General features: G+C 37.8%; 3 protein-coding genes across 3 annotated transcripts; 1 reads left to right on the top strand and 2 right to left on the bottom strand.

Annotated features, from left to right (window-relative positions):
• Positions 1-1,081: 1,081 nt before the first annotated feature.
• On the bottom strand, positions 1,082-2,023 carry LOC103277130 (olfactory receptor 10Z1). Its single transcript, XM_008074554.1, has one exon. The coding sequence runs from the start codon at positions 2,021-2,023 to the stop codon at positions 1,082-1,084; it is 942 nt and encodes a 313-aa protein (XP_008072745.1).
• Positions 2,024-9,103: 7,080 nt separating this feature from the next.
• On the top strand, positions 9,104-10,061 carry LOC103277131 (olfactory receptor 10X1). Its single transcript, XM_008074555.2, is given in 3 exon segments — positions 9,104-9,623; positions 9,626-9,886; positions 9,889-10,061. Coding segments are annotated over 3 exon segments (927 nt in total). The 5' UTR covers positions 9,104-9,130.
• Positions 10,062-24,085: 14,024 nt separating this feature from the next.
• On the bottom strand, positions 24,086-25,057 carry LOC103277133 (olfactory receptor 6K2). The gene has a single exon (XM_008074556.1). It carries the CDS (start codon positions 25,055-25,057, stop codon positions 24,086-24,088), a length of 972 nt encoding a protein of 323 aa, XP_008072747.1.
• Positions 25,058-26,112: the final 1,055 nt, after the last annotated feature.

The raw sequence follows: 26,112 nt of genomic DNA on the forward strand, positions 1-26,112 counted from the left end.
CTGAAGTCAGATCTACCTAAAGACTTATTTAATTTGGAAGCTTTCCTCCCTTTTCTTTCTTTATAGAAGCCGCATCCCCACCTCACCCACCCTCTTTTTAAAAAATAATAGCTTGACTGGGGACTGATTCTTCAGCAAAAATATTTTATGATCCAGCAGATTATTCACTAACTTGACATACTCCCCGTTATACCCAGGATAGAGCTCACACAGAGAATGACTTTGTACAGAACCTCTTTGCACCACTATGCGCATTGATAAGAATTTATGGACGCATTGGAATTGTAATTTTATCTGATGAATTCTGTATAGATTAGAATTCTGTATAGATTAGAGGATGTTGAAATGAATTATTTCTATGCCAAGTTTGTGCTGGTGTATGTGTGAAGTGAGTGAGTTAGGTGTATCATGCACTAAATCTTTTGAGCAATTCAAACTTCAATTTTTTTCAACTCAGTTAAAAAAAGGGGGGGGGAATATCTTATTTAAGAAACTTAATTCTTTTTTTTTCTGTTGAGTTGGGGGTCTTACTCTGTGGCCAAGGCTGGAGTGCAGTGGCATGGTCACGGCTGTCATAATCTCAATCAGTTGGGCCCAGGTATCCTTCTGCCCCAGCCTTCTGATGAGCTACAGGGACCACAGGTGGATGCCCAGCTAATTTTTTGACTTATTGTAGAGACAAGGTCTGGCCATATTTCCCAGACTGGTCCAGAACTCCTGGGCTGAGGCAATTCTTTCCCCTCAACCTCCCAAAGTGCTAAGATGACAGGCACGAGCCATCGTGCACAGCCAGAAACTTAATTCTTCATGGTTTTCAGTAACTAAAAGTGGCATCTAAGAGGTTAAAAGTGAAAATCGATGTTTTGAGCTCATTGTTGAATTGTGTACAGTGAGCAGAGAAGAAAGCCTTGCCTTTACATTTCCAAAAAAGCTGGGGAAAGGCAGGAGGCAAAGTGGGGCCATTTCAGGAGACTGGGGCTGAAGTTGCTTTGTCCTGAGGCCCTGAATATCTGGCCAGTTAGCCTGGGTTCCTGATCTATGCACAGCCTGTGCAGAAGAGAGTGTTCCTTTGAGCTAGCCTTCATCTTTTACCCAGCAAGCACCCATAAAAAGCATTTCTCAGAGCTGTCTGCACAGCCTGATTCCTTAGACTATAAATAATAGGGTTAAGGAGAGGTGTCAGCACAGTATAGGTGATAGCAATAAGCTGATCCCACTCAAGGGAGTAGCTGGCTTTGGGCCTTAAGTACATGAAGGAGGCACAGCCATAGTAAATAATGACCACGGTGAGATGTGAGGCACAGGTGGAGAAGGCCTTCTTCTGCCCCTCAGCAGAGGATATCATCAGGATTGCTGCCAGGATGCAGGCATAGGAGATGGTAATCATGAAAAAGGAGACCAGGAGGACCAGCAGACTGAGGATGAGAATTCCCAGCTCACTGAGGCCTGTATCCCCACAGGCTAGGCTCAGCACTGGTGGAGTGTCACAAAAAAAGTGTTGAATTTCATGGGAGCTGCAGAAGGAGAGGTAGAAAATGACTAGTGTCTTTCCCAGTCCATAGAGGTATCCAATCAGGAAGGAGATACCAACCAGCTGGGAACAGAGGGTAGGATTCAGGCGGCTTGCATAGTGCAGTGGGGCCCAGATGGCCACATTCCTGTCAAAGCCCATTACAGACAGAAGAAAACAGTTGGCACAGGCCCATGAACCAGAAAAGAACATCTGGGCAGCACAGCCCATGTAAGAGATAGTCTGAACCCCCAGAACCAGGCCAGAGAGCATCCTGGGAATGATGCCCAAAGTGTAGCAGGTTTCTGAGAAAGATAGAAAGGAAAAAAAGAGGTACATGGGGGTGTGCAGATGGCTATCCAGCCTGATGATAACAATAATAAAGACATTGCTGGTCAGGGTGACAAGACACAGAGAGAGGAACAAAGCGAAGAGCAGGAGTTGCAGCTCTCCAAAACTGATAAAGCCCAGGAAGACAAAACCTCTCCATGAGGTCACATTGACCTTCCCCATTCTGAGTGACATCTCAGTTAGATTTGCTGATTTCTTCCACCTTGCCAGAAGATGCTTAGTTTCTTTAAAAGTCTGGATGAGATGGATGAGATGGATTTGTCTTGTGCCTGTTGTAACTTGAAAAAGAAGTTCTGATTTAGACTGCAGTTAAACTTCTGAAGGGTATTCATTACAGTAGACACAAATGTTTGGCTCCATTTTCACATGCATGTATGTGCATATACACATACACAATGCTCACATACATTCACATGCACACACTTTCACACAAACATATATGTACTATGTGCATATGAGCACATATAAAGTACTGTACATAATTGTGCACATGTTATGCATTCAAAACCATGCATTGTACATTTGCTATCAATAACCATATGCACAGGTATATCAGGCATGCACATACACTGCAAACACTTATGTATTCAAATAGCACACAAGATTGTAGATGCCTACACTACATATATGTTCATACTGACTTTGTACATACACTGCCACATAAGATTACACATATGGACACATATATCTTGCCTATTAGAATTTTGGGTTAAGGTAGAGGGGCTTGATAGATATTATTTTATAGATCAGGTACAAAGGTCAGGAGAGGTGAAATGACTTTTTTGAAGTCACACAGAACCAGGACTAGAGAACAAATATGGTAAGTCCTAGTCTAAATTGATTTCCATCATATAATGATGACTCTCTTCCAAGCCATTTTACCCTTTCCAAATTCCTTGAGCAGAATAGGGCAGGCTCATTTTACACGTGAGTCTATGCTGATCACCAAAGGAATCATCAGGAATCAGGGCAGATTTTGCAGCAGATATCCCTCAGCTCGAAATTCAACCAGCAGGCACTGCTGCCTCCCAAAATTCTACTCTGAACCAAAGCATAAGAGAAATTAAGCATGCGAGCATTCTCCACTCAACCTGAAGAAGCTTCCAGTGAGAGTAACTCCTGTTTTTCCACACCCATGCACTAGACTGCCTCTCAGCAGGCTAGCCTGCAGGAGAAATACCTATGACATAAAGGTAATATGATACTATGAATACTATGAATACCTTATGGCACAAATGTATACTTTGAATAAATAAAATATGATATATGTTATTTAAGAAAAGTAAGCCAGGCTCGGTGGCTCAGCCTGTAATCCCATGCCTTTGGGAGGCTGAGGTGAGTGGATTGCCTGAGCCCGCGGGTTCGGGACCCGCCTGGGCAGCGAGACCTCATCTCTACAATAAATCAAAAAATCATCCGGGCATGGTAGCACATGCCTGTAATTTCGGCTACTCGGAAGGGTGAGGTGGAAGGATCGCCAGAGCCCAGCAGGTTGAGGCTGTGGTGGCTGGGAGCAGCCACTGCACTCCAGTCTGGGCGACAGAGTGAGACTCCAACTCAAAAAAAAAAAAGAAAAGAAAAGTAAACTGCATTATGTATCCCCAATTGTGTCTCATCTGTGAGTTAGTATTTTTTTTAATATTAAAAGCTTGAAATAAGATGATTGTCATAGTTAGGTCATTTGTATCTGATATTTAAGCAATTAAATGATAGAAAGCTGGAGTTGTTGACTAATCTGAGAAATCAAGTTTTTCTGTTAAGTGCTCATGCTTTAATGGAATCCTAAAAACATATTCATCATTGCTAGAAATATTTCCTTCTGTCTTACACAGTTTCTGATGAAATTCAATTTTTTTCTGTAGATTTTTTTTTTTTTCCTGTTGATCTCAGAACATTTTTGTCTTTAGTTTTCAGAAGTTTGATGACAATGTGTCTTGGCGTGGAATTCTTTGAATTTATCCTGTTTTGTATTCACTCAACAGAGAAATAAAAAGTCTCTACAAAGAAACAGAAAATATTTTTAAAATATGTAATTTTTTTCTGATTCTTGGTGTGATGAGTGATTTTTCTATTGGAACCTGGATATTTGAGGTATTGTGTTGTGACACTCTGAATCTCACGTAAACCTTCTGTTTTATCTGGCTTCTAACTCCCTCCAGCAGGAGAAAGTGAGAGTGCTAACATTTTACTACCAGGTGGGCTAAAAGTCCAGTTTCCTTACTCAGCCTCTGTTGACATCTGGGATGAGGAGAACATCTTCCTTACTGCTGAGCTGGATGGAATTTCCAGTTCTCCAAATTTTTTTGCTTACACTATCTTAGCCACCCTGGAGGGGTGCCTCTTTATAGTACCCATCTCCTCCACTGACATCACTGAGGACTGTTACTTCTAGACTGTGGTGAAAGTCCTGACTTTCCACTACTCTGACACCTCCATGGTGGAGGGATGGGATATCTCAGCTCTTCTAGGTGAAGCTGGAAATCCCATTTTCCAGTCACCTCAAATGGTGACTCATAATGAAAGCTCATTACCAGTTTGCAGAGATCCTAGGTTCTTATCCAGTCTTCTCTGTCATCACCCTAGCAAGGACGTTGAGGCACCTTGTGAGAGACTCATGAGTATGGAAGTCTAGGTCTTTTGTGGCAGGAGGTTACAATATTTTCTGTGGTGTTTGCCTGTAAATAAAGAAGTTATTCTGTTTTAAATAGGCTTCTCTTTCCTAAACTTTTGTTTCAGCAAAAATATATATTAGTCATGGATATATGAGCTAATTTTCATTCATCAATAATTTTATATTAAAATTTGACTTTTTATAGGCCTAGCATGGTGTCTCATGCCTGTAATTCCAGTATTTTGAGAGACCAAGGTAGGAGGACTGCTTGAGCTCAGGAGTTTAAGACCAGTCTAAGCAATATAGCAAGACCTCATTTCTACAAAGAATTAGAAAATAAAAATCAGCTGAACGTGGGATGGCATGCATCTATAGTCCCAGCTACTCGGGAGGCTGAGATGGAAAGATCACCTGAGTACAAGTGTTCAAGACTAAGGTGAGCCATAATTGTGCTGCTATACTCCATCCTGGGCAACAGAGACCCCAACTTAATAAATAAATAAATAAATAAATAAATAAATAAATAAATAAATAAACAAATCAGGTTGGAGAGATAGATCAATGAAATAGAAAATGTTTTTATTTATTTTTTGCACTTGACATTTTCTTTTTTATATAAGATATAGTAAAAACATTTTTTACAATCATCCTATAAACACTTTTGTTACAGATAAATATAAGGTAATCAACCAGATTATAAGCATATATATTAGATGTTCTAAAATATATTTATATGTATATAAATAAGATGTTCTAAAAGATATGTATATGAATATATATGATACCCATTGTTTGTTTGTTTTTTTAGATATGAGGTCTTACTCTGTTGCCCAAACTGGTTTTGAACTCCAGTCTCAAGTGATCCTGTCACCCCTCACAGGCTAGGATTATCAGATATCACCTGAATTATGGTGAGGGATGAGGAATTTGATCAGATATTGAAGGTGATCAGGTCTCAAGGGTAGGGCATTCTCTCTAAGCTGACTTAGCAAGATTCTTGCTGTACCTGGATGATGCAAGGTCAAGGAAGGATACTGAAGTCTGAATTCAAAGTCCAACTGAAAAGAAGGCTTCTCCAAGCCTGGCTAAGTCTGGACAAGAAAAGAATCTTTGTCAGTGAAAGACTGAATCACATGAGTATTTGGATTGTAAATTTCATTCACTCTTCCTAATAAAACAAAATTCATAGTAGCAGGAAGCCTTGTTTAGAGGCAGGATAAGAACTCTGCAAGTTTTAAATCCCCAGAGACTCCCAGAAAAGTTTTTACAAATCATGTGTTACACAAAACCCTGAAACTAATGAGAGTAAATTACAAAGTTGGATGAGAAAGTTCTCTGCTCCCTCTGATGAAAGATGAGAGGAATCCTTTGAGGTCTCCTAACCAAAACCAAACCTCTAGAACTGAGGAATCTCAAGCTGTGAAAATAATCAGACAATATCTCTAAACTTGTAGAGCAAAGGGCTCTAAACCATTGTAATTTAGTGTGTGGTGGGGACTGATCACAACACATGTATCCTGGTTTCACACCTCATGTCACAACTCCAGAGCCATAGAAAGCTGAAGCTTGCACAAACTCCGGACTTTCTTCATCACTTCCCATCTGAGGAAATTCAAATTTGAAAGATGGAGTGACTTTCTCTGTGTCCCTAAGCTTGCAGCGATGGAGGTAAGAATTTAGATTCTTAGACTAGTAAGTTTCATGCTAAGTCAATTTCTGTCTCTTATGAGTTGTCTCCAGCAACAACGTGAAGACTATCTTTTGGAAAAGTATGCCTGTGATGGTGAATTGGCTTTTGAATCTGATAAAAAACACAAGGCAGGAGATTATCCTAGATGGTTGGACTCTCTTCTCATAACTAATTGTCACTGCAAAAAGAAAGAATCTTTGGCATACAATTGCATATTTTCTTCAAATCACTATTTCTCTTTGACTTTGGAAAGGTGTGTGTGTGTGTGTGTGTGTGTGACATATATGTGACATATAAATGACACAGACACATATATGTATATACACACAAACACACGCAGTATAAATGTCATTGGCTCCATATCCCAAATTAAATTTGACATAAGTAGATTTAGGGACAACTTAAGAGGCAAGTGAGAATAAGGTGTCATATAGCACCCTCCCTATGTGCACACACACATTTTAGAGTATACCAGAAACAGAAGGAAATTCTGGCATTTATACTCTAGGGCTAATAATTCACCAAGTAAATATTTGGTACACAGTTAAATAGTGACTAAATTTTTTTTAAAAGGGCTATCCTGGAATTTGTGTTGGGGATTCTTTGCATTTTCAAAGAATCTGAAATTTCTGAATTTAATAGCAACTTTGAAAACAACCTCAACTTTCCATACCTGAACTGTGTTAGAAGGGATAGAACATGTTTTATGAAATCAGACTGTTTCTCAGATAGTATGTTAGAAAAAGCTTGGGTTGTGTACTAAGGACACCAGGTACTAAAACAACTTCTTATTTTGCCAATATATTCCATTTTTCCTTTGATATACTTAGCTAATATTTTAGTTTTTGAATCTCTATAGTTGTCTTTCTTAAAGAGTTACTATGAAGGGTCAGGCGTGTTTAAGAGCCTTTGTGTGTGAAGCGCTCTACCAATGGAAGAAATTTTCAATAGTGTCTTAGGGACACTAGATTCTGCCATGAGAATGCCTAATCTTATCCTGGACTAGATAAGCAGAAGGGATCTATTGGGACCTAGTATTTCTGGGAGGGAAAGGATGCCTTTTGGAACAGTTCAAAATGCTGCAGAAATATGATTATGGGGGGAAAGCAGAAGAATATTCTGTAAGTGGATTTGGAACCCAAGGATACTCATACTAAATTTGGATACCAAACAAGTTTATAGTAAGAATCCTCAGGAGAAAGCCCAAGGTTTTAGTAGACACTGTCCCTGCTGATAAACTCTTAGGCAACAGGACAGAAAAACCCTCTAATCTCCTCAATGGGCGATGACTATCATATATGAGGAGAGTGGATACAGTGAGAGAAAGGGAAACGAATAAAGAAATAGTTGATAGGAAATTTAAAAAAATAGATCCTGTGATTCACGTATGATTGGAAGAGAATACCTGTTTAGGGCTTTCCAAGTCTAACAGGAAAAGAACCAAAGAGACCTATAAGATAGAGCTCATGGGGTTGTGGATTATTTCTGGAACCACTTATAATTTAGACTGTTTTTCAACTGGCTCTTTTGACTCTCAACTAGATTCTGCCATGAGAATGCCTAATCTTATCCTGAGCTAGGTCAAATTAGAATGGAAAGTCGGTTACTCTCCATGCTCAAAAGTCGTAAGCTGCACAGTACTGAATAACAAAGTAAAACAGAAAATGCTTATAAATTAATCATGTTTTTGATGATTAACCCATTCATCCAAATTTTACTGTGACTTATTACCTTCTCAAAATACTCCTTGTTACCATCTCTGAAACATACAGAAATATATGACTTGTCTCCTGAGGATAAAAATTAGTATTGAGAAATGGAAAGTATACATAATTAAAGTCAAAACAATATAAATATATTACTCTCTAGATATATTATTTCTTTTTAAAATCAGTAAAATAATCATACCTGTCTTACACATTACACAGCTGTCCTATGCACTTTTTATTTATGCTGTGAAGAGTAAAATCAAAAAACATTTGAAAGAATTTGGAAAAATGTAGACTCCACCAACTCTAGTTATTATACATACTGACATATTACACAGGAAAAACAGTAGCTCAATATGCTACAAGGCTGAAGGAATGTGTTAATATAAGGACAAGCAATGTGTTGTCAAAATCAGAGGCATATGAGATTAAATCTGATGTTGAATTATTGAAAAATTCATATGATGACTAAATAGCATTTATCTTTTTGGATGCTAAGCTTGGCATTAATAAAATGGACAAAATCTCAACTGCCACCTCCTCTATGCTTGCATAAAGAGTCGGTTTATCAAGACCATCTACATATTCTAATTAATTACTATAAATCCTTTGGATTTCTTCATATATTTATTTTTTCATTCTCACAGTAGGGGGAAGAGAAATGTGCTTTCCTTTAATATTTTAGGACTTAAATGGCTTCTCTAAAAAGTAAAAATGATTGTGGTCTTCTCCAACAATTATAATTTATTATCCAAGTTTCATTCTAAAGTATCTAGGAAATCAATTATCAATCTTCACTCTAAGCATTTACAGATCATGTATTATGTGGAAGTTGCTATGTTGGACCTTAACTCTGTCTATCAACCACTTAGTAATCTTTTTCAGTGTTCAGAAGCTCATCTAAATCTGGCTCACCTAATGCATCTGAATCTCTTTCACTTGGACATCAACTGGAGTATTTTTATATTATCAGGAGTATTTTTTTTTTTGCAGCAATAAGCTGGGGCAAAGCCTTCTTGTCACAAAATAAGTCATCAATAATTAATTGCTGAATAGGGGAAAAATTAGTAAACGAAAAGTGAGAAAAATGCATCACCTACGTATACATGGTTTTGCTAAACTAAATGAAAAAGCAGTTGAGAGTTGTATCTCTGATAATTTGTCTTATTCAGAGCAAAACTTTCATATGGTAATATCAAGGAATAATGGATAGTTTAATGTTTATTTGTTGTTTCTTTCAGATTTCAGACATCAAAACAATGAAGGTCAACCAGACAATTCCTAAAGAATTTATTATCATTGGCTTTTCTGCTTACCCACATGTACAGACATTCCTCTTTGTGGTCTTCTTTTGCCTCTACCTTCTCACCCTTGCAGGTAATCTGGCCATCATGGGCCTAACTTGGGTGGACAGGTCTCTCCACACCCCTATGTACCTCTTCCTCAGTGCGCTCTCCTTCTCTGAGACCTGCTACACATTGGCTATCATACCCAAGATGCTAGAAGATCTACTGGCCAAGAACAGAAGCATCTCAATCATAAGTTGTGTCTTACAGATGTGTTTCTTCTTGGGACTTGGCGGCACTAACTGCATCATCCTTACTTTGATGGGGTATGACCGCCTTCTCGCCATCTGTAACCTTCTATGATATCCACTGCTTATGACCAACATTGTATGTGGACAACTTGTGGCCTCTGCTTGAGCTGCAGGCTTTTTTATCTCTCTGATGAAAATGGCACTGATATCCAGGGGCTCTTCTGCAGTTCCAACCTTGTCAAACATTTCTTCTGTCATATGCGGGCTGTTGTTAGGCTGTCCTGTATAGAAAGTGACCTCATGGAATTAATTGTAACAGTGATCTCAGTATCAGGTTTGCTGGGTACCTTCCTGCTCATCATTTTAACTTATGTTTTTATTCTTTCTACTGTCCTCAGGATCCCTTCAGCTGAGGGCAAGCAGAAGGAATTCTCCACCTGTGCCTCCCACCTCACAGTGGTCATCATACACTTTGGTTTTCATCTATTGTTTATTTGAAGCCAGAAGCCTCAGGGGGAGATGTCACACTCATAGCAGTCCCTTATACTGTCATTACCCCTTTCCTCTGCCCCATGATATTCAACCTCAGGAATAAGGACATGAAGAATGCTTTTAGAAAGATGATTGGATAGAGAGTTGCCTTGAAAAAATAATCTTGAGTTATTGCTGTTGATTTGAAGCATGGCTCAATGCCCCCAGAATTCAACAAGACATTTATCGTGTTATCTCTGAAGAAGCAAATGACTGAGACTAGACTCTAAGACATCACAAATATTTACTTACCATGTTGAGGAAATTATTCAGTCCTTCTACTTTTCAATATCAGAGGAAGAACACTCCTGCAGACATAAGATTCTGCTGATCAACCTCTGGTGCCCTGCATCATTCATGAAGTGGGAAAAGGAGGAATGTGGATGGAAAAGACAACACATATTACCACTGTACTGAGAGATAGTTTGAAATCTAAAAATGTAAAGGTTGAGGAATTTTTCTAAGCAAGATTGTGAAGCACTTGGTTGTAGTTTCCAGGAAGTAAACCATTTCTGATAAGATATACCATGTTAAAACCACCAACTGTCTGTTTGTGTATATCTTAGTACACATGCATGCATACACATATTTGTTAAGTGTTCATGCCATATTGATTACTCAATATTTTTAATAACACCTTGTTCATGACCTTCCAATGACTCTGAAATACTAATTTTTGAGTATGTAGGATATCTTGCAACATTGCTTCACATGAGTAAACAAGACATTAGAGACTGCATATTCTGTGACTGGGGTAACTATGGATGTGAGAAATGTGCCCCATTGTCTCTAAACTGAAGACATTCAAAAGCAACTGTTAAAGAATTATGTTAAAATATTGGAATACTTGATGAAGAAAAGTGTTTGAGATAATTGTGGCAGGGCATACAATGTGTAAAGTGTGTAAAGGAGGAAACCTGATGAACACAACATCAGTTCTTTATATCACCAGGAAGAAAATTAGAAACACTTTGGAGTTTATATTACAGAATAGTGAGTGATCGTAATAAAAATGCACACTTCAAGCCTAGGGAATTTGCTGAATCCTTTTCTCAGTACTGTTTTTAATCAACTCTGTGACTTCAAATACAAATACAAAATTTGTACTGGGACTTGTTGTATATACAATTTATATTAAAAGTATTGCAATAAGTTTGAATTCTATTATTTCTTCTTTTTTTAAAGCAGGACTTATTAAGAGACCAGAAAACCTCCCACAGTGGGAACAGACCTGGAGGGGTTGCCTGAATTCTATTATTTCTGAAACTGTTGTGAAAATGAATGAGGTAATAGATACAAATTATTATGCACATTAACTGATTAAGTTTACTACTTATCATATCTTTCTTTCCTCGGGATAATTTCCGTGATATATATACAGACAGAATCTCTGCTATCTTCAACCTATGATCATTGTTTCAGTGACAAGAGTGCTTCTTTTACTTTGGATCCACTCTTGACAATGGGTTATTCAAGATAGGGAAGCTAAAAATCTCAGAAACCAACAGTTTACTCCCTCATGGTGTGTGCAGATGATATTATGTTAAGTCTAGACACAAGTCCCTGAATCTGAATTTAGATCGATTAACCTGTTTTGCCTGATATATTGACTTTGACAGGAATTACCATTTGCTAGAAATAAGTAAATAAATGAAAGTTAAAAATACCCAAGACTCATGTACATATGGGCACTTGCTTTATGACAAATATATCTTACAGAGCAGTGAAGAAATGACAGACTTTCAATAACTGGTGCTAGAAAATAGTATATCCATATGGGAAAAAACAAAATATGAGGGAAAAAATTGATTTCTTAACATCAAAGACTAAGTTTGAGAAACAAAACAATAAAAGTTTCAAAAGTAACATAAGATGTCTTCATTAATTTGGTATAGGAAATATTGTTTAAACTATACATAAAAATTTTAACTAAAGCTGAAAAGATTAATTAAATCAAAATTGAAAAAGTATATTTATCAGCAAGTCACTACTTAGGGAGAGAATAGGAAAGCTAAATAATAAAACTATTAAGATATTTCAGAGAGCGATAAGTATAAAATTAAGGGTAGTAATGACTTTGAATTGGGCACAGAGAGGGACAGACGAAGCAGCTTTTGGATGACCAAGTTATTTTTCTTGATCTAGGTAATAATTACAAGAGTTTTGCCTTACAAAAAATTCACTAAGATATGTATTTGCTTTAATGATGTTATTTATGTTTTGTTTTATAGGGATTAAGCAAAAAATCCACTGAAAGAGAAAAAAATCTATAGCATACATATAGCAAAAACTCTCATTTTGCATATACAGTCATGTATCACTTAACAATGAGGATACGCTCTGAGAAATAAGGCATTAGGTAATTTTGTCATTGCACAAACATCATCAAATTTACTTACACAAATATACTACAGACCTAGGCTATATTGTATAACCTATGTGGCTTCTAGGGCACAAACCTGAACATTATGATACCATACAGAAGACTGTAGGCAATTATAGTACAATGGTAGACATTTGTGTGTTTAAACATATCTAAATATAGAAAATGTACAGCAAAAAATTAGTATGTAATTTTATGGGACCACCATTGTATATGTAACCTGTCATTGACCAGAACATTATTATACAGTATTTGACTGTAAAAATTGTTCTTAAAATAAACAAAAGTCCACAAAAATAAATCAATAAAAAGACAATAACAAAATTGTTTGACAGATGTGAATAGATCCTTTATAAAAGAGAATATCCAAATGTTCAATAACTATCTGAAAAGGCACTTTATCTCATTAGTAAGCATGAAGATAAACATAAAAGCCCAATGAAGTACAATCACATGCCCATTTGAATGGTTAAAATTAAAAGGCTGAATTTAAAAGTGTCAATAAAAGTGCAGAACAACAAGAATTATGTACTCACCCTTGTAAGAGTGTATAATTGTTTAGTCATTTTAGAAAACAGTTTGGTATTATAGACTTAACTTGAATGGCTCCTACCCAGTGGCTATGTGTTTCTACTCTTAGTTGTGTGCTCTCGAGAATTGTGTACAATTGTATACCATAAGAAATGTATTGTCTGTTCATAAAAGCAATATTTGAAAAATGGCATAAACTAAAAATTACTTAAATAATCACCAACAGTAGAATAGACAGAAAAATTATGGTATATTCAGGTATGTATCAACATATAGGAATAAAAGCATAACTTCAGCATACACGTGAAATTCTTTTTTTCCTGTTTATATCATGTTTTCTTCAATAATCTAAGATACACATTACAATTCAAATACTTTGACTCAATTTTTTTTTCTGTTGTCGATGGAAGAGCATATTTTGTGGGTGTGTGTGTATTATCATCTTTTAAATTATTATTTATTAAACAGATGTGGGGTACAATTCAGGGTTAGGTATATAAACATTGGTCATGCAGATACGCTTGTTGTTGAGGTATGCCCCTCCCTCTGCTAGCAGTTTCCCTCAACTGTGAATCCCACTACCCCTTCCCTGACAGTTTTCCACTTACTGACAATCACTCTCTTATAGCATTATAATTGTTCAAGGTCAGCTTATGAGTGAAAACATATGGAACTCAGTTCTTTGTTACTGTGATAAATCACTGAGTACGATCGACTCCAAATCCATCCAAGTTGCTGCAAAGACCATATATTTGTCCTTGTTTATGGCTTTACATAATATTCCCTTGTGTATATGTGCCACATTTTTTTTTATCCAGTCCAGTTTCGGTGGGCAACATGGTTGGTTCCATGTTTTTGCTATTGTGAATAGAGCTGCAACAAACATATGTGTGCAGGTATCTTTTTCATAGAATAATTTGAGTTCCTCCGGGTATATTTCCAAGAGGGAAACTGCTGGGTCATATGGAAGATCAATTTCTAGTTCTTTCAGAAATCACCACACTGTCTTCCAAAGAGACTGCACTAGTTTGCATTCCCACCAGCAGTGTAGAAGCGTTCTTTATTCTCCACATCTTCAACCAGCATCTATTGTTGTTTTATTAATGATGGCCATTTTTACAGGGGTTAGGTGGTATCTCGATGCGATTTTGATTTGCATTTCTCTGATGATGAGTGAGGCTGAGCACTACTTATTCATGTGTCTGTTGGCTGACCATATATCTTCTTTTCAGAAGTGTCTAGGCATGTCTTTTGCCCACTTTTTAATGGGGCTGTTGTTTTTTTTCTTTCAGCGCATTTGAGTTCCCTGTGGATCCTAGATGTTAGGCCTTTGTCAGATATACATTGAGCAAATACTATTTTCCCATTCTGTGTGCTGTCTCCCTGCTTTCTTGATAGTTTCTTTTGCTTTGCAGAAGCTCGTTAGCTTGATGAGGTCCCACTTGTCTATCTTATTTCTTAAGGTATGGGCACTTAGGTTTCTGAATAGGAATTGGTTGTCAGTTCCAATTTCCATAAGGGTGTCTCCTGCGTTTTCTAAGATTCTTGTAGTTTGAGGTTTTACATTTAGGTCTTTGATCCATTTAAAGTTAATTTTTGTGTATGGTGATAGGTCCTGTGTCAATCTTCTGCATGTAATCAGCCAGTTTTCCCAGTGACCATTTACAGAATAGGTTCTCCTCTTCCCAGTGTTGTTGTTGGAGACTTTGTCAAAGATGACTTGGTTGTGAAATTGAAGCTTTGCTTCTGGAATCTCTGTCCTGTTTCAGTGATCTATATGCCTGTTCTTGTACCAATACCAGACTGTGTTGATTACTGTAGCCTTATATTAAAGTTTGAAGTCTGAAAGTGTGGTACCTCCTGCTTTGTTTCTTTTACTAAGGATTGTTTTGGCTATTCGTGGTTGTTTATGTTTCCATATGAATTCCTGTGTTGTCATTTCCCAGTCCGATAAGAATGATGTTGGTTACTTAATGGGTATTGTGTCAAATCTGTAGGTTGCTTTTGGTAGGATGAACATTTTAACAATGTTGATTTTTCTTATCCGTGAGCACGAAATATTTTTCCATTTGTTTGTGTCTTCTTGGATTTCTTTGAGCCATGTTTTGTAGTTCTCATTGTAAAGGTCTTTCAATTCTCTAGTTAGGAAGATGCCAAGGTATTTCATTTTTTGTGTGGCTATTGTGAATGGGATTGTGTTTTTTCTTTGGTTCTCCACCTGCTTGTTGTTGGTGTCTTTTGCACTTTTATTTTGTACCCTGAGACCTTCCCCAAATCCTTTATAAGTGCAAGCAGGTCTTTGACAGATTCTCTTGGGTTTTCAAGGTATAGGATCATATCATCAACAAATAGGGATAACTTGACTTTCTCTTTTCTTATTAGGATACCCCTGATTTCCTTCTCTTGTATAATTGCCCAAGCTAGGACTTCAAATACAATGTTGAACAAGAGGGTGAGAGTGGGCAGCCTTGTCTTGTTCCAGTTTTCAGGGGAAATGTTTCTAGTTTCTATCTTAGCAAAATGTTAACTGTGGGTTTTTTGTAAATGGCACTCACTATTTTGAGGTATGTTCCTTCTATACCTAGGTGTTTGAGGGTTTTTATCAAGAAGGGATGCTGAAGTTTATTAAAAGCTTTTTCTGCTTCTAAAGATATTATCATGTGGTTCTTGTTTTTACATTTGTTGACGTACTGAATTACATTTGTGGTCTTGCGAATGTTGAGCCAGCCCTGCATCATGGGGATGAAGCCTACTTGGTCATGGTGGATGATTTTTGAGATGTGTTTTTGGACCCAATTTGCTAGAATCTTGTTGAAGACTTTTGCATCTATGTTCATAAAGGATATTGGCCTGCAGTTTTCTTTTTTTGTTGGATCTTTACCCGGTTTGGGTATCAGTGTGATGTTGGCTTCGTAAAATGATTTGGGGAGAATTCCATCTTTTTCAATTGCCTGCAATACTTTCAGTAATATTGGTATCAGCTCCTTCTTGTATGTTTTGTAGAATTCTGCTGGAAAGTCACCCATCCAGGACTTGTTTTTATAGATAGTTTTCATATAACAGAGTCAATTTCCTGGGTTGTTATTGGTCTATTTAGTGTCTCAATGTATTCTTCTTTCAACCTAGGGAGGTAGTATGATGTCAGAAAGTCCTCCATTTCATTTAGGTTATCAAATTTGTTTCCATGTTGATGTACATGGTAATCTCTAATAATCTTTTGTATTTCTTTGGGGTTAGTTGTGATTTGATCTTTTGTATTTCTGATTGTGTTTATTTGGGCTGTTTCTCCCTTTTTCTTGGTCCTTCTGGCTAGGGACCCATCAATCTGGCTAATTCTTTCAAAGAATGAGTTTTTTGGTTTTTGATGTTTTCTGTGATATTTTTGTCATCTCTGTCCCATATTTGGGCTCTTATTTTTGTAATTTGGATTCTTCTGCTAAAGTTGGGTTTTTGGTGTTCTTCTCTTTCCAGCTCCCTTAGGTGACTTGCTAGGTTCTCCACTTGTGATCTTTCCATTTTCTTGTTGTGTGCTCATAGAGATATAAACTCCCCTCTTAGAACTAATCTCATGGCATCCCAGAGGTTTTGGTAAGATGTTTCTTCATTTTCATTTGTTTCCAGAAATCTTTCAATTTCTTCTCTGATTTCAGTGTTAACCCAGTCATTGTTCAGCATCATGCTGTTTAGTGTACATGACTTTGTGGGCTTTGGGGAAATGTTGTTGGTTTTGATATTTATTTTTATTTCACTGTGGTCTGAGAATGAGCATGGCAAGATTTCAACCTTATGGAATTTGTTTAGGCTTGATTTATGACCAATGATGTGATCGATCTTCGAGTATGTTCCATGTGGTGATGAGTAGAATGTATATTCTGTGTTTTTTGGGTGGAATAATCTGTAGGTATCAACTAAGTCAAGTGTCAAGTTTAGGTTCTGGATCTCCTTGTTAATTTTTTGTCGCAGTGATCTATCTAGGGCTGTCAGTGGGCCATTCAAGTCCTCTGCTATAATAGTGTTAGAGTCAATATCTTTTTTTAGTTTACTTAGTAATTGCTTTGTAAATGCTGGTGCTTGGGCGATTTTTTTTTTTTTTCTCGTGGGAAGTCTCGTCGGCGCGGCCGGGGCGGTTCAGCGAGTCAAGATTCTGCGGGGTCTGCCGGCTCTTCGTCAGGTTGCCCAGAGGACCATCAGCACTACTTCTCGCAGGCATTTTGAAAATAAAGTTCCAGAGAAACAAAAACTGTTTCAGGAGGACAATGGGATTCCAGTGCACCTAAAGGGTGGAGTGGCTGATGCCCTCCTGTATAGAGCCACCATGTTTCTTACAGTTGGGGGAACAGCGTATGCCATCTATCAGCTGGCTATGGCTTCATTTCCCAAGAAGCAGGACTGACTTTATGCACCAGCAGTGGCTTGGATGGGTTTTGTTCAGCTCTCTATGGACCAGTAAACTGACAAGGAGCTCTTCTTTGGGGATCAATATTTATTGACTTGTACTAACTGCCACCAATAAAGCAGTCTTTACGAAAAAAATAAAAAATAAAATAAAATAAAATAAATGCTGATGCTCTTGTGTTGGATGCATATATGTTTAGGATGGATATTTCTTGTTGATGGATTGAACCTTTTATCATTATGCAGTGTCCTTTTGCATATTTTTAAAGCTTTGAGAACTTAAAGATTGTTTTGTCTGATATTAAGAATTCAACTCCTACCTTCTTTTGTGATCCATTTGCCTGGAAACTCATTTTCCATCCTTTAACTTTGAGTCTGTGTGCATCCCTTGTAGTGAGTTGAGTCACCTGGATGCAGCAAATAATGGGGTCATGGTTTCTTATCCAGTCCACCATTCTGTGTCTTTTCAGTGGTGCATTTAGTCCATTCACATTCAAACTGATTAATGAAATGTGATTGCTTATCCCTGTCATGAGGTTCTTATAAAGTTTTTTCTTTGTTTGCTTGTTTTTTTTTGTTGTTCTTGTTGCACTGTATTCTCTGCTGATTCTCTGCTCTGCTGTTCTCTTGGGAAGTGTGTGGTCAATCTTTTTCTTCTTTCTTCTGTGCTTAATACTTTTTTAAGTGTCTCCTGTAGAGCTGGTCTGGAAGCTGCATAATCTCTTAGAGATTGGATGTCTGAGAAGGATTTTACTTCTCCAACATTGATGAAGCTGAGCTCTGCTGGGTAGGAACTTCTTGGCTACAATTGTTTTTATTTGAGGACTTTGAATATAGGGCTTCAGTCCCTTCTTGCTTGTAGTGTTTCTGCCAATAGGGCTGCTGCTATTTTGATTGGTTTTCCCTGGTAGATAGTCTGACCTTTCTCTCTTGCTGCCTTTAGTATTTTTTCTTTTGTGCTTACTTTGTGTAGGCAAATTACTATGTGTCTAAGGGTTGGTCTTCTCATTTGATGTCTTGTGGGGGTCCTGTGTATCTCTTGTGCTTGACTGGATACATCTCTGGTAAGATGGGGAAAGTTTTCTTGAATAGCCTCCTAGAATACTTGCTCCAAGTTGTTCTCCATGTCCCTTTCTTCTTCTTGGATGCCAATCAGGCATAGATTCTGCCTCCTGATTAATCACACATCTCTTATAGGTTTTATTCTTTCTTCCTGAGTCTTCTTTCTATGTTTTTTACAGATCGGGTTAAATCCATTTTCTGGTCTTCAAGTTCTGAGATTCTTTCTTCAGTTAGATTAATTCTACTTTCCATGCTTGTCATCTTGTTATTTATTTCCTAAATGTAATTTTTTATTGCTAAAATCACTGTTACAAGTTCTTTCAGAGTTGCATCTTGTCTTTCTTGAGTCTTATTCACTCTTTCCATTCATTCGCTAATCCCTGTTTTATTCTGGGGTCAGTCATTGGTGACTTCCATTGTTTGGGCACCAAAGTCTGTTTTTTCAGGAGTTTTTTCTTCAGTACACTTGAAATTGTCTGATGTCTTCCTTTGGTTTTTCCTCATTTGTGACAAATCTCTTTTTTTTCTCTTTGGTTTCATTATTCAGTGTCAGTGGGAGAGGCTTTCCCTCTGATGTTTGCTCAGTCCTCTATTCTTCCCTGATCCAAGCTCTGGATTTGTTCTATGTTGAAATAGGATGGTGAATTGGAAGCTTTGTTATCTTTTGTAGTTTTTGAAATTCAAATAAAGTAGGGTATGAGGTGCTAGGATTCAGAAACTACTTGCAAATCACAATGTTCACTTATTGTGGCATGTGCTCCCTGTGACTCACTCCCCACCACCACTCTATATGATGATGCAAAGCAGAAACCAATGCAAAACACAATTGAACACACACACACACACACACACACACACACACACACACACACTGCAAAACTAAATGGAATAACAACAAAGTGAAACAAAAAAAACAAGAAAACTAAACACACAGGCACATGCCTAGCACAAAGTGAACAGAAAAGAAAAGCAGAACGACTCCCAAAAAAAAAAAAAAAAAAAAAAAGGAATTCAGATTGAACCTTCACACATATATTGACACACACCTTAAACTATAAAAAATGAAAATAAAAAAACACAGAAGAACACAAGAGCAAAAACAAACCAACAACAGCTACAAAATTGAAAGATGAACACTCAATCATTCACATACACACATAAACAGAAAAAAACAAATAAAAGAAGAAAGAATCAGAAAAGAAAAAAATTTGAGGGGGATGCAAATCAAACCCTCACATACACATTTATGTATAAAGGACAAATATTTTAAAAATAGATGAACTAACAAACAAACAAAATCTTTTTAAAAATTAAAACAAAAAACTAAAACCTGCCTTCTTGTGGCAGGTTCTGTAAATGTTCCTCTAATCAGGTCTCTCCTGCAGAGCCACCTCTTTCACTCTCTCTTCAGTGTCTGGAGCAGGGAAGGAGGAGGGTCAGTGGAGGTGGGTGTGGCTGCAGTCTTCCCCTCCCACTCTGGTATGGTCAGGAAGCTCTCCTCTGGTGAGGAGGTGTGGGATTGTCTCTTCCCCAGGTCTGTACTCACGGAGGGGTGCCCCAACCAGGCCTATCCTGGAATGGAGTTCTCCTATTGCAACTGACATCCAAGTGAAGCCTGGATTTGTCCTTCTCAGTCATGACCCAGTTATGTGGGTCTGACTTTCAGAGGATTGCTGGGGAGGAGGAGGTTTATGTCAGCCCCGGACTCACCACTAATCTCTTTGGAGTTCTTCCTCACCCTTTTCTGACCACATTTCCCACAACTGGATCAGGGTAGGGGGTAGGGAGTCTGGAACTCAGCACTTGTCAGGTCCCTCTGAAGTTTGTGCTTTCAGGATATTCCCTCTGGGTCATGATCAATCCCTGAGTAGTTGATCTACCAGTCACAGAGACTGGGTTTGTTGCTCTGTGGTGAGGAAGTCAGAGCACTTTCTTGCCCCATCTTCAAGATGGTGGTGGGGTGACTCTCTTGTCCTCTTCCATGGGACTTTGACTCTGGACTCCCTTCATAGCCCCTGCTGCCAGTGCCCTACCAGGTGCTGAAGTGGTGAGGCAAAGTCTGGAGCCACAATGGTCTCTCCTGCTACAATGGTGAGGGAGAACCTGGGGTGATGGTCTCTTTCTGCTGCTTCTTCACAGGAAAACTTTTGTCCATTTAAAAAAAAATGGCACTTGTCTTCTGTGACCTGGGAAGAGCCAGGGGTCAAGCCGAGAAGCTGCACCGGCTGTTGCACCAGAGGCCTGGCCACTTGCTCTTGAGCCCCCACTTAGACAGTCTCTCCCAGCATTTTCTTCCCAGGAAGTGTTTTGTTGATTTAAAAAAAAAGAAAAGAAAGAAAATGGTGCTAGGCTTTTGTGTCCTGGGAATCGCTAGGGTCCAAGCCCAGCAGCTGTGGCACCAGCTGTTGAACCAGGAGAGCCCTGGCCACTAGCTCATTAGCCCTCACTCAGGCAGCCACTCACATGCCTAGTTGCTCACCAGCATGTACACAAAATTTTCCATACATTCACTTAAACTGGGACTTGCATAGTCTGACTGGTTCGGCTGCCATCTTCAAACCTCTCCCCACCACACACAGTTTTCTCTTATTTCTAAAGCTCTGATTCCCCCTCAACTATGAACTTCTGGGTATCAGAGAATATACTTGGATCCATCACATGCACATAGTATATAATTTAAAATATTAAAAAAATACATGCAGTATTTAAATAATACTAACAATACTCAGAGATTGCCCATACTATATAGTTTGTTTCTGGTTAATTTTATGTCAATTGAATGGAGCAAAGAGATGCCTAGATATTTTATAAAACATTTCTTCTGTGTGTATCTGTTAGGGTGTTTCTGGAAGAAATTAACATTTGAGTCACTAGATTGAGTAAAGAAGTTTAACCTTACTAATGTAAATGGGAATCAGCTAATCCCTTAAGGAATATATAGAACAAGTCAAAGGAAGGGCAAATTTGCTTCTGTTTTGAGTTAGGGCATCTATCTTCTCTTGCTCTCAGATACTGAGTGCTCCTGGCTCTAAAGCCTTTGGACTTAGACCTAGACTTATATCATCAGCTTCCCTAGTTTTCTAGTCTTTGAACTCAGGCTGAATTGTACCACCATTTTTTCTGGTTTTCTAGCTTAAAGACAGCAGATCATGAAAATTTTTGGTCTTCATAAATGTGTGAGCCAATTTTTAAATAAATATCATAGATAGATAGATAGATAGATAGATAGATAGATAGATAGATAGACAGACAGACAGGTAGATATTCTACTGGTTCGGTTTATATAGAGATCCTTGGATAATACAATGTATCTAATTTTCCTCAACAATATGACCACAACATTAAAAGATATAAGATGGTGGTTAAAAGCAAGTCTTTTGAACAAGCAGATAACTGGATTCAAATCACATCTCAGCCTCTTACTAAATGTATGTTCTTAGATAAAACATTTAACCACTAAAAGCCAATTTCCTCCCTCTTAAAATAGAAATAATAATAATAATAGCTATTGAAAAGGATTCCTGTAAAGTAACATATATGTGGGGAATTTTTAGTGCAATGTCTTAGTTATGAAGAGTGCCTAATAAGTGAAAAATTATAGTAATGTTGTTTTCAATAAATGTAATTTCAATTGTAAGCATATATTGTGTTATTTTATTACAAGTTAAAATTTGATTACCAAATGCAGTCGAATTTTTGGTCAAATAAATATATTTAAAGTTAACAAGGAATGAGTTAGCAACTTCTGTTCTCTCCAAGCCACAGATGATGTTTCCTTAATCCTGTGCATCCACTAAGAACACATTTATTTACAGGGCAACAAAAACATCAACACACCATGACATTTCTTTCTGTTTTCTTTTATCTTGATTTTTTCTAAGCTTGAAACCTTTTTTGTTACACACACACACACACACACACACACACACACACACACACCTATACACAGGTTAGCTAATAAAATTACTTCATGCTTATAATTTGAAGTGAAGGTGAGTTTAATCACAGAAGGAGTTTAGGTAGAGTGGTAAAGTGAGTTGATTTAAGTTGCAAGAAATAACTCAGTTTCAATATAAAAAGAAACTTGAATGTAGGAAAAGAAACTTGAATGTAGGAAAGCATGGCTGTAAGCGAAGTAGTTAATTTGTAGGGACATTGATAATATTTAGGAAAGGATTACATTGTAGAAAATTTAAAAGTGGAGCAAACAGAAAAGAAAATGTTGTGACCCTTTAGTACAATGGAGATTTATGTGTATCAGTTCTATAATAATATTGCATTTACTAAAGCACAGTCAAAATAATTAGTCAACCAGTCAGAAAAGTAATTCTATGTTTCATGTTTCAAAGAATGTTAAAAATACACTACATAGGTCTAGCACCAGTTGGATCCCTTTTTCCCTCTTCCCTCCTTTTCTTAAACCAATAATTCGCTTAAGTGATATATATAAAAGCGATTTATATAGAGAGGAGGTCTATATATAAACATAGACCTACTCCACCTCCTCTACCCACAACCTACATTTTTTTCTCTCATTTTTCTTCTCTATCCAGGCTCTTTATTAGCATTAACCCTTTTTATAAGAACTTCTCCTTTACTTTTTGTCTTTGAATTTGACTTTAAAGAATTGTAAGATTTAGAGGTAAAAGTAAGGAAAGAGCTGTGGCACAAAAGTGGGAAAATTACTTTGACAGCTAGGGAACAAGAAAAATTATGAACATTTGAACAGTACTAAACTTTATCTTACCCCAGCTGAAGCATGGGCCTTGGACAAAAGTTGCCCTTTACAAACAGAAAAGCTGGGCTCGGTGGCTCAGCCTGTAATCCCATGCCTTTGGGAGGCTGAGGCGAGTGGATTGCCTGAGCCCGCGGGTTCGAGACCCGCCTGGGCAGCGAGACCTCATCTCTACAATACATCAAAAAATCAGCCGGGTGTGGTAGCACATGCCTGTAATTCCGGCTACTCGGAAGGCTAAGGCAGAAGGATTGCCGGAGCCCAGCAGGTCGAGGCTGCGGTGGCCGGGAGCGGCCACTGCATTCCAGTCTGGGCGACAGAGTGAGACTCCAACTCAAAAAAAAAAAAAAAAAATACAAACAGAAAGAGTCAGAAAGAGAGAGAAGCCTCAACAATGTTAGATTTTTTTAAAAAGGGTCTAGAAGTCTTAAAGGAGGTAAGAGCTTAAAGTGAAGAGTTATTGCTTAATACAGTTGATCCATTGTCTGGAAAAATCAGAATGAACCATGGTGGTGGTGTTTTTTTCATTCAAAAGATATTTATTATAATTGTTACTTAATAAGTATAATGAATTTAATCACAGTGGATAAAAGGTCTAAGCTTTTTGCTTATCATATAAAGCAGATTATTTAATGAATGACTTATGTAAATTGCTTGCTGATCAATACCTGGATATTCAACTTAGAAATTGGAGTCATTCTTCAACTATACACTCTAGAGGCACCATCAAGAAAGAACTTAGTCTTATGAAGGATAACTTTTCAATTACCATGTCTAACAAACAAATGTTTGTATTGTATTAAGATTAAAGTAAATGTTTACACAGATAATTTTAACAAAATTAATTTACCTTGAATAACTTGAGAGGCAGAAAGTTTAATTAAACAAAGTGAGATTTTTTAAAAAGTCTAATTGGAAAAAGATTAAATAGAAACTATTGATTTCAGTTATTAGTAATTTTTGTATGTGCTTGACCTTTGGGAGATCAGCTTCAGTAAAAGGTTGATGGGAAAAGAGGGATTCCTGAGAGTTAAGAGATCTTATTTCAAATCCCTAGTCTTAAGGGGGAAAAAAAAAAGCTGACCTTGATGCATGTGCTTTTTTATAGCTTCTTTGATCTCTTTATTCCTCAGGCTGTAGATAATGGGGTTGAAGAAGGGGGACAAAACTGCAAAGGCCAGAGCAATAGCTGTATCCCAGAACAAGGAGTAAGTAGCAGAGAAGCGTAGGTACATGAGGGCCACACTACCAAAGAAAAGCAAAAAGACAGTGAGGTGGGAAACACATGTGGAAAATGCTTTGTGGCGGCCTTCGGCTGAACGAATACGTAGAATCACAGCCACAATGCCAACGTAGGACATGAAAATGAGCGTCACAGCTGTAATAATCTCCACTGCATGGACAATATCTACTACCTGAATCATGATGATGGCTCGTGTGTCTGTGCAGGCCAAGCGCAGCACTGGAAGGAAATCACAGAAGATATGCTCTAGGTGATTGGAGCCACAAAAAGGCAGTGTGGAGATCCAGGCAATCTCAGGGAGAGGTGTGATAAAGCCACAAACACAGCAACTTAGAGTGAGTTTAGCACATAGCTTGAGGGTCATGATAGTGTGATAATGGAGAGGGCTGCAGATGGCCAAGTAGTGGTCAAAGGCCATAGCTGTCAAGAGACACACCTCACTGATGCCTGCGGAATGGAAGAAATACATCTGCAGGAGACAGCCATTTAAGGAAATGCTCTTCCTTTCACTCAGCAGGCTGGAAAGCATCTTTGGGATGGTGGCTGTGGTATACCAAATCTCTAGGAAAGAAAGGACACAAATAAAGAAGTACATGGGAGTGTGGAGGTGACTATTAAGCAGCACCACCGTGATGATGACCAGGTTACCAGCAACAATAAAAGTGTAGATGAAGAACAATAAAACAAAGCAGACGATAGACTTTTCCCAGGAATAAGGGAAAGCAGAGAAGATAAAGTGCTGAACGACGGTTCGATTGGGGCTCTCCATCTCCAACTTGGAAGTGAAAGTTTCAGCTCCTAGTGGACTCAAGCCTTCTGGAAGGTGTCTAGACATACCCTTACCATCTCTGGATAGGCCCCTGCATTGGGAGTATAGAGAAAGGCAAAGGAAGAATAGTTGATTACAACTAAACTTGTAGTATGGGATGGGGGAAAGCATAACCAGTCAGAAAGCATAACCAGAGACTCAAATATTAGTATGCATCAGAATCACTTGGAGACCTTGTCAAAACTCAGATTGTTTCTCTCTATAAGGAGACTTTCTAAATCAGTAGTTCTTAGGTAGGGCTCAAGAATTTGCATTTCTAACAAATTTCCAGACCAGTAGTTCTGCAGGTCAGGGGACCATATTTTAAAACAATTTTGTTCAGACAAACATAGAGCTAGATAAGAAGGTGAAGTTCTTTCTTATATTCAAATCTTATTGATTTCCTGACAATCTTCCCACAACTGTTTCAAAAATTCTTTCCTCAAGGTCTCAATACATTGACTTCTTGACTTATAATTTGATGGGATATTTTAATGATAAAGACAAAGCCATCATTGATGAATTATATCTATCATCACTTTCTTCTTCTAAGTAACTCATCCTTTCTTTATATGTATGTTCCTAGCAACAATTCAGAGAATATTTGGAGAAGAAAAATTATACAAATGTTTGTATGTTATTTTATCTGCTTTTAATGGATGGACCTTTCTATCTCCTAACCCTTCTCTCGTGCATCTTCTAGGTAAGGGGATCTCAAAGGTGTTTTGTACCAGAAGGCTTTGGTCAAATGAAATGATTCATGAAAACTGATTTTTTTTTTTTCTTTTTTTTGAGTCAGAGTCTCACTCTGTCGCCCGGGCTGAAATGCAGTGACACGCTCACGGCCACCCCAGCGACGACCTGCTGGGCTCCGCGATCCTTCTGCCTCAGCCTTCCAAGTAGCGGGAACTACAGGCGCGTGCCACCATGCCTGGCTAATTTTTTGTTTTATTTATTTATTTATTTATTTATTTATTTATTTATTTATTTATTTATTTATTTATTTATTTATTTAT

Source organism: Carlito syrichta, unplaced genomic scaffold (assembly GCF_000164805.1).
Source record: "Carlito syrichta isolate Samal-C Ts95f unplaced genomic scaffold, Tarsius_syrichta-2.0.1 Scaffold316483, whole genome shotgun sequence".
Taxonomy (NCBI): Eukaryota; Metazoa; Chordata; class Mammalia; order Primates; family Tarsiidae; genus Carlito; species Carlito syrichta.